This window comes from Sphaerodactylus townsendi, linkage group LG08 (genome assembly GCF_021028975.2).
Source record: "Sphaerodactylus townsendi isolate TG3544 linkage group LG08, MPM_Stown_v2.3, whole genome shotgun sequence".
Lineage (NCBI taxonomy): Eukaryota > Metazoa > Chordata > Lepidosauria > Squamata > Sphaerodactylidae > Sphaerodactylus > Sphaerodactylus townsendi.
The window spans coordinates 107,594,787-107,608,779 of NC_059432.1; the positions used below are offsets into that span (position 1 = coordinate 107,594,787).

A 13,993-nucleotide genomic window follows, 5' to 3' on the forward strand; every position below is an offset into this window, starting at 1 on the left:
TTAGTGACCCATGCTTAGCTCTAATAGACGAAAGAACAACGCGCTGGGGACAATATCAATGACAGGTGTCCAGAGATATTGAACACTGGCTGCTGCGAGAAGGGGCTTCCTATAGGGGAAAAGGGACCCTCGGGGTTATGCAGAGCAGCCCTTAATCTTCCAGGACAAGGAGAGTCTTGCCTTTCCAGGAAAGACAACAGGCAGGCATCAATATTAAGTGTTGAGTCATTAATCTAATGGTTTGAGTGCTTAGCCTGATGGGCTAAGCTGGAAGTGCCCAGAGGTGGGCAGAGTGCTGAGTCAATCATAACTATAAAACAATGGCAAATAAGGTGGTTGTTAGAGAGACATTAGTCAAAGGAAGAATGTTTGGGTTAATACAATACTGGCAGGAACACTTGGGGCAAACTAACAAATCCTTGGTCTTCACAGGGTGGATAGTCCAGGGCTGGGGATGGGAACACTTTCCCATGCGGGAGCATTGTTCTCTCATAATCCCTTTAGGCACGTATTTTGCAAGGCAGATATTGGGCAAGCGTTACTCCAGACAAGATTTTACTGTGTCCTTGTGGATACACTAGCCAATGCGGAGACCCGGATCCTAATTTTGCCATGGCACTGCCAGGTACCCCAAAGGTTGGCGGGATGGAAAGAGACACCATTACAAAGGGGGGGGGCATGAATTGAAGAAGAAGAGGAGGAGGAGGAGTTTGGATTTATATCCGCCCTTTCTCTCCTGTAGGAGACTCAAAGGGGCTTACAATCTCCTTGCCCTTCCCCCCTCACAACAAACACCCTGTGAGGTAGGTGGGCCTGAGAGAGCTCTGGAAAGCTGTGACTAGCCCAAGGTCACCCAGCTGGCGTGTGTGGGAGTGCGCAGGCTAATCTGAATTCCCCAGATAAGCCTCCACAACTCGAGCGGCAGAGCTGGGAATCAAACCCGGTTCCTCCAGATCAGCATGCACCTGATCTTAGCCACTACGCCACTGCTGCTCCAGGTAATATCCCATTCAAAGTAAAAACTAGATCCTCACCCTGAAGCCAAATTCTGTTCTAGTTCCATGCTGCTTACAGAGTACTGTGGTATGTGGCCTACTTTAAAAAAAAAAAATTAAACAGCATTGCCAGAAGCCAAGATCACATCCTCCAGCCCTGATTTTACACCTTATTATCCTAGTCTTGTTTTCAGGGCTCTAATTTTCTTTTCTGCGGTTCTCTGCTGTGAGAGAGATGGCTGGAATCCTGTGGATAGGAAGGGGGGGGGGAGAAAATGGAAAACCGTGCTGGCATAGGCTAGTTCGGGCCAGAGAACAGAAGGAGCAGCTGGCGTCTCCACAGGTGGGATCCGAAGAGGTGCTTAGCCAAAGGCCGCCTCCTCGACTGCCAACGTTAACTGAGATCTTACGAAAAGCTTTCCCCGGGGCCTGATACACTTAAAAGAACGTCGTGTGTGTAGACAGGCAGTGGGATATAGTGTAGTGGTTACAGCGGGGGTCCCCAGCAGAGTGCTATTAGGAAATGGGGGAGCCAGGTGGGAGATCTGATTGCCTGTACATATTAAAATAACATTGTTTTGGTGGCAACTGCCAACACAAAATTGGTTTTATTCTCCCTTACCCTTCTCTTTCCCAGTATATATACACCTATCTTCTGCACTTTGGCTTCCTGTGACTCTGTCTCCCACGGTGGCCATTTTGAGATTGGCTCTGGCTCTCAAGGCAGCCATTTTGTGGTTGTTCCCACCCAGTGTCAGAATTCCAAAGATGCCCATAGGTTCAAAAAGTCTGTGGGCCATGTGTAAGAATGCTGGATTTAGATCTGGGTTTGAACCCCTTCTCTGCCATGGGTGGGCATCCTTGGCCCTGTCACCAAACAGTCACCATGGCAAAGTATGGATTGGAACCTGGATCTGACACTAACCATTGTGGTGACACCTTGCTGCTTGTCTGTATCTGTGCCATTCTTGTAAGTGTGTCAGACCCTGGGAAAAGCTCTCCTTAAAGATCTGATGGAGGGACTACTGAAGAGAAGGACAGAATAAATAAAGTGCTTTGAGCCCCGACTGAACAGAAAAGATGGGGACAAATTATTTAGATAAATCAGTAGGCCAAATTTACAGCTAGTTGGGTATGAAGAAGATGATGCCAATCCATCTTTGGGGCTCAGATCACTTGCAACCGCCAGCAGCACAGGTGGTGTTGAGCCTATGTGTCACCAGCTGAGTCTATGACACTGCCAGATGGGTTACGGGCCCAGCAAATGATGGATGTATCTCTCTTGGAGTGGCAACCTGCTTTGAACCAGTCCCAAGTCTATTTAATGCAACTGCCTCCATCTCAGCAGCACAACCTCAGAAGGTCGGGCTAGAATGGGTTGAAATTAAATCAAAAATGTTTTTGGGTAAACATTAGGAAGAACTAATAGGGGGTATTAAAGTGTTTGGTGTGTGTGAGCAGTGGGGGCAGCTTACAGTTTGACTTCACTGCGGTAGACAGGGGGTGGAGTCAGGACTCGCCGTTTGGCGGTGATGACCAACATGCCAGAGTCATTCAGAGCACAGCTTATAGACAAGGGATCCATGTCTGCTGGGAGCTGGCACTTATGGGTGAAGGTGTTGGAGACGGTGCCATCTTCTGCCACCTGCAGGGCAAGCAAACACAAGTATATAATTTTTGCAAACCTTGTTTTGTTTTGCTGAGTGTTGCAGGTTTTCTGCACTTTGTGGCCATGCTCCAGTAGTTATTGTTCCTATTGTTTTGCCCACATCTGTGGCTGGCATCTTCATGTCCCGGTAATGTGGATGCGGGCAAAATGTTAGGAGAAAAAATTACCAGACCATGGTGGCCAGATTTCTCTAAATAAAAAACCCACACAGCTCTGCCTGGGCCTTCTCACCTTCTCCGCCTGGATGACAATGCAGCAGTTGTAGGTGGTCACCACAATGTCGTGGGGCTCGAACTGGCTGACGTCGGCCAGGACCTGGTATTTGTCCCCACTGGCTACCACGTTGCTGCTCCCCAGGGTGGAGGGATGCCCAGAAGGAGGTGAGCCTGCGACGGGGAGAGGCAGAGGGGTAAAGGAGACACTGGGGGAAAATTAGGGCTGCCAACCTCCAGGTGGAACCTGGAGAACTTCTGGAATTACAATTGATCTTTACACTATGGAGATCAGCTCCGCTGGAAGAAATGGCTGATTTGGAGGGGGGACTCTGTGACATTGTATCCCACGGAGGTCCATCCCTCCCCCCAAACTCCACCCTCCCTGGATTCCACCCCAGATCTCTCAGGATTGGCCCAATTTAATGCTGGCTGCCCTAGTATCCCGGGCCTATGCTGGGCAAAGGGTATAGAATGTATAAATTTCTCAATGGATGCAACGTTAACAACTCCACCAACAACAAACGCGCTGCATCAACCGCTATTTTATCAATTGCGCCACGCCCACATAAAGTGCCATACATAAAGTGCAACCAGTGAAAAGTGCAAAAACATCAGAGCCTGGACTCTTACAATACTGCACATATCACATCACTATACAACATAGTCAAGGTGACTAAACGATGTCGTCTTCACTCGGTCCTATATCCTGTATCTTCGTCCGTATAGGTGCTTGGACGGGACCTCTTCTTAGGAGATAATCAATCACTTATCAATAGCTGCATATTCTGATAAGTGATTGATTATCTCCTAAGAAGAGGTCCCGTCCAAGCACCTATATGGACAAAGATATAGGATATAGGACCGAGTGAAGATGACATCATTTAGTCACCTTGACTGACAACTGCCTAGTGATATTGATGCTCAACCAATAATAAGAGTTGAGGCTCTGATGTTTTTGCACTTTCCACTGGTTACACTATATGTATTACACTAACAATGTGGGCGTAGCGCAATTGATAAGAAACTCTTGATTGATATCTGCTTGGCATTGTTGTTCAAAGGGTATAGAATCCCACCCCTTGAATACCTGCACAGAAAGCAATTTCTCCTCAAAGGCATCTTTCCCTACCCTATTATGACACGTTGCATCCTTACAAAGGGGAGTGTCTCCACAGTGGTGAATGCTACCTTTGGTAGCCTTCAAAGACAATCAGACAAATATGTACATGTCATCTGTTGTGGACAGCAGGAACCGGGCAACCCTAAATGAAGGGTGGATTCATGTGGCCATCCTTCCCCTCCCCAAACCCCCTCCCTTCCCCTCCCATCTCACCCTTGAGTTGCCAACTCCAGCTTAGGAAATGGCTGGATATTACCGGGGGGTGGGGGGCAGTTTGGAGAGCAGAAGAAGCTCGGCAGAGATGGGGTACTGCAAAGCGCACCCTCCAAAGTTGCCTTTCAGTTGCAATTCCAGGAAGGCTCCAGCTGTTTTCCAGCTGCTTCATTACTTTGGGAATGCCTCTCAATAAGAACACGAGAAAGAGCCTGCTGGATCAGACCTGAGTCCATCTAGTCCAGCACTCTGCTACTCGCAGTGGCCCACCAGGTGCCTTTGGAGCTCACATGCAGGAGGTGAAAGCAATGGCCTGCTGCCGCTGCTGCTGCCGCTGCTGCTGCTCCTGAGCACCTGGTCTGCTAAGGCATTTGCAATCTGAGATCAAGGAGGATCAAGGTTAGTAGCCATAGATCCTCCTCCATAAATCTGTCCAAGCCCCTTTTAAAGCTATCCAGGTTAGTGGCCATCACCACCTCCTGTGGCAGCATATTCCAAACACCAATCACACGTTGTGTGCAGAAATGTTTCCTTTTATTTGTCCTAATTCTTCCCCCCAGCATTTTCAATGTGTGCCCCCTGGTTCTAGTATTGTGAGAAAGAGAGAAAAATGTCTCTCTGTCAACATTTTCTACCCCATGCATAATTTTATAGACTTCAATCATATCCTCCCTCAGACGTCTCCTCTCCAAACTAAAGAGCCCCAAACGCTGCAGCCTCTCCTCATAAGGAAGGTGCTCCAGTCCCTCAATCATCCTCGTTGCCCTTCTCTGCACTTTTTCTATCTTTACGATATCCCTTTTGAGATGTGGCGACCAGCACTGAACACAGTACTCCACGAGGAGACCCAAGAGGTGCAGCAAACTTTTGCCTGGGCAACACCGGATCAACCCCGGCTTCAAGGTTGCCAACTCTAAGTTGGGAATAAGTTAAGAGCAGTGGCCTCTAACCTGGAGAAGAAGAAGAGGAGTTTGGATTTATATCCCCCCTTTCTCTCCTGCAGAAGACTCAAAGGGGCTGACAATCTCCTTGCCCTTCCCCCCTCTTAACAAATACCCTGTGAGGTAGGTGGGGCTGAGAGAGCTCCGAGAAGCTGTGACTAGCCCAAGGTCACCCAGCTGGTGTGTGTGGGAGTGTACAGGCTAATCTGAATTCCCCAGATAAGCCTCCACAGCTCAGGCGGCAGAGCAGGGAATCAAACCTGGTTCCTCCAGATTAGAAACACGAGCTCTTAACCTCCTACGCCACTGCTGCTCCTGGGTTTGATTCCCCTCTCCTCTGGGTTTGATTCCCCTCTCCTCTGCATGAAGCCTGCTGGATGGCCATAAACTAGTCACAGTTGTCTCAGAACTCTCTCAGACCCATTTACCTCCCAAAGTTTCTAATGTGGGGAGGGGAAGGGAAGGATCTTGTATGCCACTTTGAAACTCCTTCGATGTAGAGAAAAGCGGGGTATACATTGAAACACTTATTGGAGATTTTGGGGGGTGGAGCCCGAAGAGGGCGGGGTTTGCGGAGGGGAGGGACCACAACAGGATACAATGTCATGGACTCCGCCCTCGAAAGCAGCCATTTCTTCAGGCAAACTGACCTTTATTGCCTGGAAATGGGCTGTAATTCAGGGAGATTCCCAGGGCTCCCCTGGAGATTGGCAACCCTACTGACTTCCATTCCAAAAGCTGGAAAGGAGACTCAGGCCCAACCCTATTCAGCGCTCACCTGCGTATCCGTAGGACTCCCGTGCCCGCCCTGGGCTGAAGATCCCGTGCGCTGGGTCCAGCCGGGGTTCGAAACAGGTCTCTGCCGGGCTGTAGGTGCTGATGCGCTCTGAGCGAAAGGTGGACGAGGAGCTGACCGAAGTCATGGCCTCCGGCTACGGTGGCAGCTCCAAACTGGGACGGGTCAAGGGGATAGAGCGTTCGGATTCCTGGCGATGGGGCGAGGGGGTCGGGCCAGGGAAGGAGTCGAGAGATGCCCATAATTAGCTGAGCCGCCGTGCCCTCTGAGTCCCAGGCCCTGGAATGCTAGATAAGGAGCTGCATTCTCTGATAGCAGTCGGTCGCTGGGAGGGAGAGGGGACAGGGAAAGGAGCAGGCCACGCAGCCCCCACCAAAAGACACCAGTTCGGCTCCGTGGTTACCTGGAAGCTGCTGTTGTCCGTGACAACCGAGGCTGAGAGAGAGTTGCCAACTCAAGGTTTTTAAATTCCTGGAGATTTTGGAGGTGGAGCAGGGGGGAGGGCAGGGTCAGCATCCAGGGTTGGGAAGGACCCCTGCCAGGAATAACATTATAGAGGCCACCAGCAGGGTGTAGTGGTTAAGAGCAGGTGCACTCTAATCTGGAGAACCGGGTTTGATTCCCCACTCTGCCACTTGAGCTGTGGAAGCTTATCTGGTGAACTAGATTCACCTGTGCAGTCCAACACATGCCATCTTGGGGCAATTCCGCATATGAGTAAAATAGGTTCGACCCAGTTCCCTGAGAAGGGTACTGACCTAGGTCGAAGCCATTGTTGTTCCACACTGCAACCAGCTTGATCCCAGCTCGGAGGGCGGAATCATCCTGTGCCTCTCCACCGCTCCGTTCCGATTGGCTATTGTTCTACGGCCATGTTCCGTCTATCCCCACACACGTTATAAAAAAACTGCCACAGGAATGGAGGGACAAAGGTGGCGTTTTTTGATTGGCCAGCTGTACACATGCCTGAAACACTCAGCTGTGATTGGCTGAATGGGGGACTCCTGGCACCAGAGATTCTGCACTTTACTGGAATCAAGCTGAGTTCGAGCGTGGTTCCCTGAAAAAGTAGTCGTTCCCAGCTGGAGTCGGAAATTTGACCGTTACACGGGGCGAAGCAGGTATAAAACCACATCGATCCCAGTGTCTGTGCGGAGCACTTAGGTCGAACGCAGCTCAAACTTAGGTGCGGAATCGACCTTGGTGACCTTGGGCTTGTCACAGTTCTTTGGAACTCTCTCAGCCCCACCTACTTCACAGGGTGTTTGTTGTGGAGGGGGGGAAGGGCAAGGAGATTGTAAGTCCCTTTGAGCTTCCTTACAGGAGAGAAAGGTGGCAAATCCAACTCTTCTTCTTCTTCCGAAGCAGCCATATCCTCCAGGCGAACTGATCTTAGTTGCTTAGAGACCACTCGTAATGCCAGGGCATCTCCCGCCGACCCCTGGAGTTTGGCAACCCTATCCATGTACGGTACATACCTGCCTGGATGGCACCATTTCCGAATGCCGACAGGAGCGGGACTCTGTGTTGAGGGCCTCCCGCTAACTTGTACTGAGAAAAACTGCACCATGTGCAGGTATCCCAACCAGCCCATGTTCTCCAAACGGAGCCAGTAGTTTTCAGACATTCTTGTGAGGACGTCCTGGAAGCAGAGCAGGGAATCCCCATTGGGATAGGACAGGCTTCCCGGAAATTGGGGAGCTCCACCCCCCACCCATTCCCCAGCGATGTTCAGGGAAGGCATCCATTCCATGCCAGCCGATTCTCCCGAGAGCCAGTGTGGTGTAGCGCTTGAGAGCAGTGAACCCAAACCCGGAGAACACGGTTTGATTCCCCACTCCTCCCACATGAGCAGCAGACTCTTATCTGGTAAACTGGGTTTGTTTCCCTGTTCCTCCGCATGAAACCTACTGGGAGACCTTGGCCAGTCACAGCTCTCTCCGAACTCTCTCAGCCCCACCTACCTCACAAGGTGTCTGTTGCAGGGAGAGGAAGGGAAAGGAGTTTGTAAGCCTCTTTGAGATTCCTTACAGGAGAGAAATCCAAACGCTTCTCCTCCTTCAAGAACCAGCCCGGAACCTTTCATACCACACAGAGTTCCTCCTCAGTCATCCGTCTGGAAAGGGTTACCAGCCAGGTCCCTAAAATATGCGGACGGCCAGGGTCCCCAACCCTTTTGAGCCTGCAGGCGTATCTGGGATTCCGACACAACACAGCGGGCGCCACAACCATTTTTTCTTTATTTATAGTTTGACGCATAGGCCACCCCTCTCGCTAAACAGGCTCAAACAAAATGCTGCCTGCGGGCGAAGGAGCCAGCCGCCAACCGTTGGCTAAAGTTTAACCTCCTCACCACACGGTAGGGGGGATCACCGTGTCGTGGCGATACAGTAGCCAGCATAACATTTTAGAAAAAAATCTGTTTGTAAAATTAATAAATCGCCAATAGGCGATCGGAGGCCTTTCTAGGCAAAAGCTTGACAGGGCCCCAGCCGCTTCCGAGAAACACTTGGTGGGCACAGGAAAGGTCGTCGGCGGGCACTACATGGGGGACACCAGTGGTGGGATCCAAAAATTTTAGTAACAGGTTCCCATGGTGGTGGGATTCAAACTGTGGCGTAGCGCCAATGGGGCTGGGCGGGGCATTCCGGGGGCGTGGCCGGGCATTCCAGGGGCGGGGCATTCCTGGGCGGGGCTGTGGCAAGGACGCAGCGTAGCATGTGCCAGTCCTCAAAGTGAGGAAGCAGATAAATCTGGCGCGGAGCACCTACGCACGCCGGGGCACCTCCTGCTAGACTGCTTCAAGTTCTGCGCGCTACTGCTGAGAGGAGGGGTGTCACTAAGGCAAAAATCACGTGGCAAAATCACCCATTAGTAACCCCCTCTCGGCCCACACAAATAATTAGCAACCTACTCTCGGGAACCTGCGAGAACCTGCGGGATCCCACCTCTGGGGGACACCCTGGTACAGACGATGTGTCACGATTACTGGAGGGACGGGGGGGGGGGTGAGCAAAGAAGGGAGGGGGCATTCCACATTCACAGAGACAAGAGACCGGTCGGGCAAAACCACCCTTTTAATGAATTACAGATACAAACAGAACAAAATAGACACTCATACCAGCCAGGGGCGTACTCCGGGAGAAGGGCAGAAAGAGGGTCAGACGGGGTACAATATTGTGCATTGGTTAGGGGGAGAGTGCAAGGGACAGAGAGCGTGGGGGTGGGGTGGGTGGGAGAATGCATAGGCTTTGGAACACAGCTCTGCACAGGCATCGAGGGCAATTGGTGAGGATGGGGCTGCCCCCAGAATTGGGCAGTGGGGAGGGGGGTGGGGGTCACAGGATTGCACCCAAAACAGAGTTTGGGTAGGGGAGAGTCGAATAGGGTGGCCGAGCCTGGAAACTCCTGGCAATTTGGGGCACAGGCTGGGAACAGTAGGGTATAACGTCATCAAGTCCGCCCTGCAGAGAAGCCGTTTTCTCCAGGGGAAATTATCTCTCTTGTTCATAGTCAGCAACCCAAGAAAGCGATAACGCTCTCCTGTGTCCCAATACTGGAGGACCCTGGTTTTGAGCCTCATAGTGGTTCTCCTACCTCGTCTGTCTACCCTTCTGGCCTCCAGGAATCACGCTCGAGGCACCCTTTTACGTTACCCCTAAAAGCCTCCAGCCAGCAGCGTTAAAACGAAAGAATCCGACCGTTCCCTAGTGCAAACACGGTCGCCCAAGGAGTGGGGTGAGTGTTATAAAAATGCACCCTACTTTTTCCAGAAGGCAGAGCCAGGCACGTTGGCCCCCTCCCCCAGGTCTCAACCCTCCCCCCGATTCTTTGCACCCCTGAACTCTTCCGAAGCCCACCCCTTTCTTGATGAAACACACACCCCCACGGGACTTTTTGCATGGTCTTTTTGATAGGGAGGGCTCCCATCCTACAGAGAGGGTGGCTCAGGCAGGGTTGCCCACTTCCAAGTGGAGGCTGGAGATCTCTGGCTGTTACCACTGATCTCCAGGAGTCAGAGACCAGTTCCCCCTGGGGGAAACGGACAGTTTGGAAGGTGGACTCTGCAGTTATACCCTATTGACATCCCTCTCCTCCCAAATCCTGCCCTCCTCGGATTCCAACCCAAATTCTCCAGGGTATTTCCTGATCTGGAGTTGGCAACCCTAACCCTAGGTCTGGGACACAACGAGAGAGAGGGTGACAGAACAGAAACAAGAACTGAATGACCCCGTTCCCTCCCAGGGGACAGGAAACCTTCTCTGGTTCCTCAAAATTAACCACAATATTGGTTTTTCCTGACCCCATGAGAGCTCCCAAGACACCTCTCTCTTTCTTTTCTTTTAAAGACCTAAGAACAGCACTGGGAAAGACGGTGGTAGTTTTTTCACCAGCCAAACCAACCAGGCTGGGTAGAAGGGTTAAAAACCCATGTTCCCCCATACCGCCCAGATCTGAGTTGGGTCACTAAGCAGCTATACCTTTGCTGTTCGAAAATTTGTCCCAACCCAGTCCAACCTTTAGGCCCCTTCCGCACATGCAGAATAACGCACTTTCAATCCACTTTCAATGCACTTTGCAGCGGCATTTTGCTGTGCGGAAGAGCCAAATCCACTTGCAAACAATTGTGAAAGCGGATTGAAAGTGTATTATTCTGCGTGTGCGGAAGAGTCTCCCTCGCCCCTTACCCAAAACAGACACCCAGCAAAACAGGTTGAGATTCTGTAGCAGCTGCCAAATTCTACGCCCGAGACCACATCCTGCATATCCCCGAGCGCCTGCTTAAAAGGAGAATGGACGGCAAGGCTCAGAGGAATGTACCCGATGGGAGTTTAGGTCTGCATTCATGTGCTTCAATACTCATGCTTGAGTTGCATGCGTTTGGGGCCGGAGGCTCCGCCACCTGTCTTGGACACAGGGTGTGTTTCCCTTCCTATGCATTTGCAGGGATATCTCTTTGTAGGCTCATTTACCTGACAAAGGGACTGGGCGGGGGGAGGGCAGGATACGGCTTTTGTGTCTTGAGCCGTTGTGCTAAAAATAGAAAACAAGGTCACGTCACGGAAAAAAAATCAGGGCTGGGAAATTCCTGGATGGCGCTCGACTTCCGCAGCTCCAGACACTACAGCAGAGGTGTCAGACTCATTTACCAGGAGGACCAGATAGGACAGTGGTGGCGAACCTTTGGCACTCCAGATGTTATGGACTACAATTCCCATCAGCCCCTGCCAGCTCGCAGGGGCTGATAGGTATTGTTGTCCATAACATCTGGAGTGCCGAAGGTTTGCCACCACGGAGATAGGACATGAATGTGACTTGGTCGGACCAGGCACGGATGGGGGGGTGGGTGCTGGACTGGCAAGCCCACAGCGGGGTGGGATGGCTGCCTTGAGAGGAGTTCTCAAGCCCAGGAGCCAGCTGTGGTGACCCCCCCTTCACTCCCGATCAGGAGTAAGGGGGGGTTGTCTCAGCTGGCTCACAGACCCTGGGTCACATGTTCGACACCCCTGCCCAATGGCATACCATAGAGTCCACTCTAAAACTGTCAATTTTTTGTGATTCGAAGACCTCTCATTATCCGGGGAGACCTCTAGGCCCAACCAGAGGTTGATGACCCTATTGATGTGCGCGCGCATGGATACATTCATGTACATGTGTGCCTGGGAAGGAAGGCAAGCTAACGGGGGGGGGGGTGCAGGCATGTATCTCTGGCTGTACCGAGAGCTTGTTTCCTAGATGTTCCCCTCTCTCCGGGAAACTTAACTGTTCCAAGTAGCGTGGGGAAGTGAAGGTGAAGGACCTTTGACCCAGAAGGCTCTAAAATTCCCAGGATCCTTTGGGAGCGGTCTTGACCGTTACCCTGGCAAAAAAGAGACACATGCGTTGCACAAATGCTCAGACCGGGCACTTTTCCCCACCGCCAACCCATTGCTTTCCTGGGCCCAGCCTGGCGCATGAGTACCACTCTCTCGAGGAGCTGCTTCATAGGGGAGGACCGGGAGCCCTTGCTAGCCAAGTGTCACACAGGTCCTATTAACAGGGGACAGGCTGGGATGAGGATCACAGTATCGCCCGCTCTGATTGGCCAGGGCACCGGCGCCCCTAACAACAGCTACACGGAGACGCACATACAAAAATATAGAAAAGATCTGGGGCGAAAGGACGGGCCACCCCCTGTGGCCTTCGATCATGCTCCTGCCTTCTCCTGAGGGAGTAGGGGCGGGCGTGGGGGAGAGGAGGACCCCACAGCGCCCCGTGCTTCGAGGCGTAGCCCACTAGCGCGTCCCTCACCCCCTGCCTCGCCTGTTTCTTCCGGGGAAGCCACAGTATAAAATTCAACACCGTAAAAGCCAAGAAGTGGCCCGTCTGGGCCCAGACAACAGTTTTTGTATGTTTCTTTTGTTTGTTTTTAAAAAGGCATAAACATGTTAAGCATCCATTGCATTCCACATTCCGCTTCAGCCCTGGGCCCTCAGCCGGAGGAGTCTGGAAGGGGCCGTACAGGGCGGTAAATAGTTTTTCAATTGTCTTCGGAAAACGTTACAGGTCTGCTTCGCAAGCGTTTAGCCATGCCACCTGGACAGCCACAAGGCGCCGCTCCGCCAGGGGGCCCGGGGCACGCAGCATGCTCTGAACCGGCCCAGACGGTGGCGAGTCCAGCCTGCGCCGCCCCGGGGTTCAGTATTTCGCTTGGGGCTTTTCTTCCCACCCCTTTCCAAGACATTCTCATGCAAGAAAAACAAAACAGGCCACGAAAGAGAGAGAGAGAAAATGCAGCAGGCAAAATCCACGAAGCCACGTGAAAGGCCCCTCCGGATTACATGGTTGGAATCAGATGGCACAGTGGAGGTGAATGGGGCACAGGACAGGGGCGGGCGAGTCGGTCGTCGGTTTGCTTCGAACCAGCCTTCCTTTGCCCGACGCAGGCCCAGGACGCAGCCCGGGGAGTTCGGGACGGAACCCTCCTGTCAAGAGAACGATGGGCCACGGAGCAGGGTCACGGAAGAATGCCACAGAGTGAGACAAGATGGCAGGTGCAGCATGCCATGGAGGGCGCAGGAATTCACTGTTCCCCAGTGTCCTCCTCTTGCTCTTCCTCGTCCTCCTCGTTGTCGTCGAGCGACACCACGCCGGAGGAGGCCACGTCGGACACTTTCCTCCGGACCTGGCAGCTGTCCCCGTGGATTTTGCAGCCCCCCTGGTAGTCCTTGCACGGGATCCCCTCGTCCTCCGTGGGGGAGAGGCAGGACTCGGTGAAGGACATGGAGTACATAGAGTCCTGGCACTCGAGCTGCGCCAGGCTCCGGAAGGCACATTCTCCGGCTGTCTGTGTAGGCAACTTGGAGGGGAGCATCTCCTCCCCGCTGGACAGGGAGCCCAGCAGCTTGACGGCCAGTTCGGAAGGCGAGCCCAGCTCCTTGAGGAACAGGCTGTCCTCCAGACTGCAGAGGCTGGAACACAAAGTCTCCGGAGAGATGGTGGTCTGGGAGGAGTCGCTCTCCGGGTCGCAAGAGCCTTGCCGGGCGTTCAGCTGACACAGGCGGCTGCGCAGGAAGCCCCTCAGCAAAGTGCTGGGCGGGAGCTGGTTGGCAGCGTCTGCAAGACAACAAAAAGAAGGGCCGTTAGCATCAGGAAAGGCCGGGACAAAGAAGACGGGTTCGTATCGTCGAAGGCTTTCGGGGCCAGATTCAACAGGTTTTCTGAGCATATCACCAGACGCGATTAAACGAAGCCACTGGTGCAGCGTCGCCTACTGGGAGCACCGGACTCGAGTGGGACGCCTCTATACCGTGTACGAACAATCTGTCAGTATATTTTATGACCTACCTCAAGGAAATGGCTTCTGCCTCGGACAACTAAACCTGGACAACCGGAGCGAGACTGTGCGAGGACTCGGAGTAAGATTGGCTACGGGATTTTGCTCAGCAAAGAACCGGATGGCGTGTGGGCGTACAACCGCAGCAAGGTTTTCTGAGCTATGTGGCCGTGGTCTGGTAGATCTCGTTCCAAACATTTCGCCTGCATCAGGGCTGTTCAACAGGGG

General features: G+C 52.6%; 2 protein-coding genes across 2 annotated transcripts in view; both read right to left on the bottom strand.

The window, feature by feature from the left end:
- Positions 1-881: 881 nt before the first annotated feature.
- On the bottom strand, positions 882-6,125 carry HSPB7 (heat shock protein family B (small) member 7). The gene is made up of 3 exons (XM_048505439.1): positions 5,932-6,125; positions 2,896-3,050; positions 882-2,640 (listed from the first exon to the last, which is right to left on the bottom strand). The coding sequence occupies exons 1-3, from the start codon at positions 6,074-6,076 to the stop codon at positions 2,467-2,469; spliced, it is 474 nt and encodes a 157-aa protein (XP_048361396.1). The 5' UTR covers positions 6,077-6,125; the 3' UTR covers positions 882-2,466.
- A 2,878-nt stretch (positions 6,126-9,003) lies between these two features.
- FAM131A (family with sequence similarity 131 member A) overlaps positions 9,004-13,993 on the bottom strand; it is a 105,132-nt gene continuing 100,142 nt past the window's right edge. Inside the window, exon 5 of the mRNA XM_048506945.1 lies at positions 9,004-13,545. Coding sequence (XP_048362902.1) covers positions 13,013-13,545 — 533 coding nt within the window. The 3' untranslated portion in view covers positions 9,004-13,012. The remainder of the gene's footprint in view (positions 13,546-13,993) is intronic.

Bases quoted from the DNA above. Each gene is read 5' to 3' on its own strand.
- HSPB7 (XM_048505439.1), bottom strand. From the start codon at position 6,076: ATGACTTCGGTCAGCTCCTCGTCCACCTTTCGCTCAGAGCGCATCAGC. The intron at 3,051-5,931 runs GTGAGCGCTGAA...TCCCCGTCGCAG, and splicing joins GGAGTCCTACGGATACGCAG to GCTCACCTCCTTCTGGGCAT. The intron at 2,641-2,895 runs GTGAGAAGGCCC...CTTGCCCTGCAG, and splicing joins TTGTCATCCAGGCGGAGAAG to GTGGCAGAAGATGGCACCGT.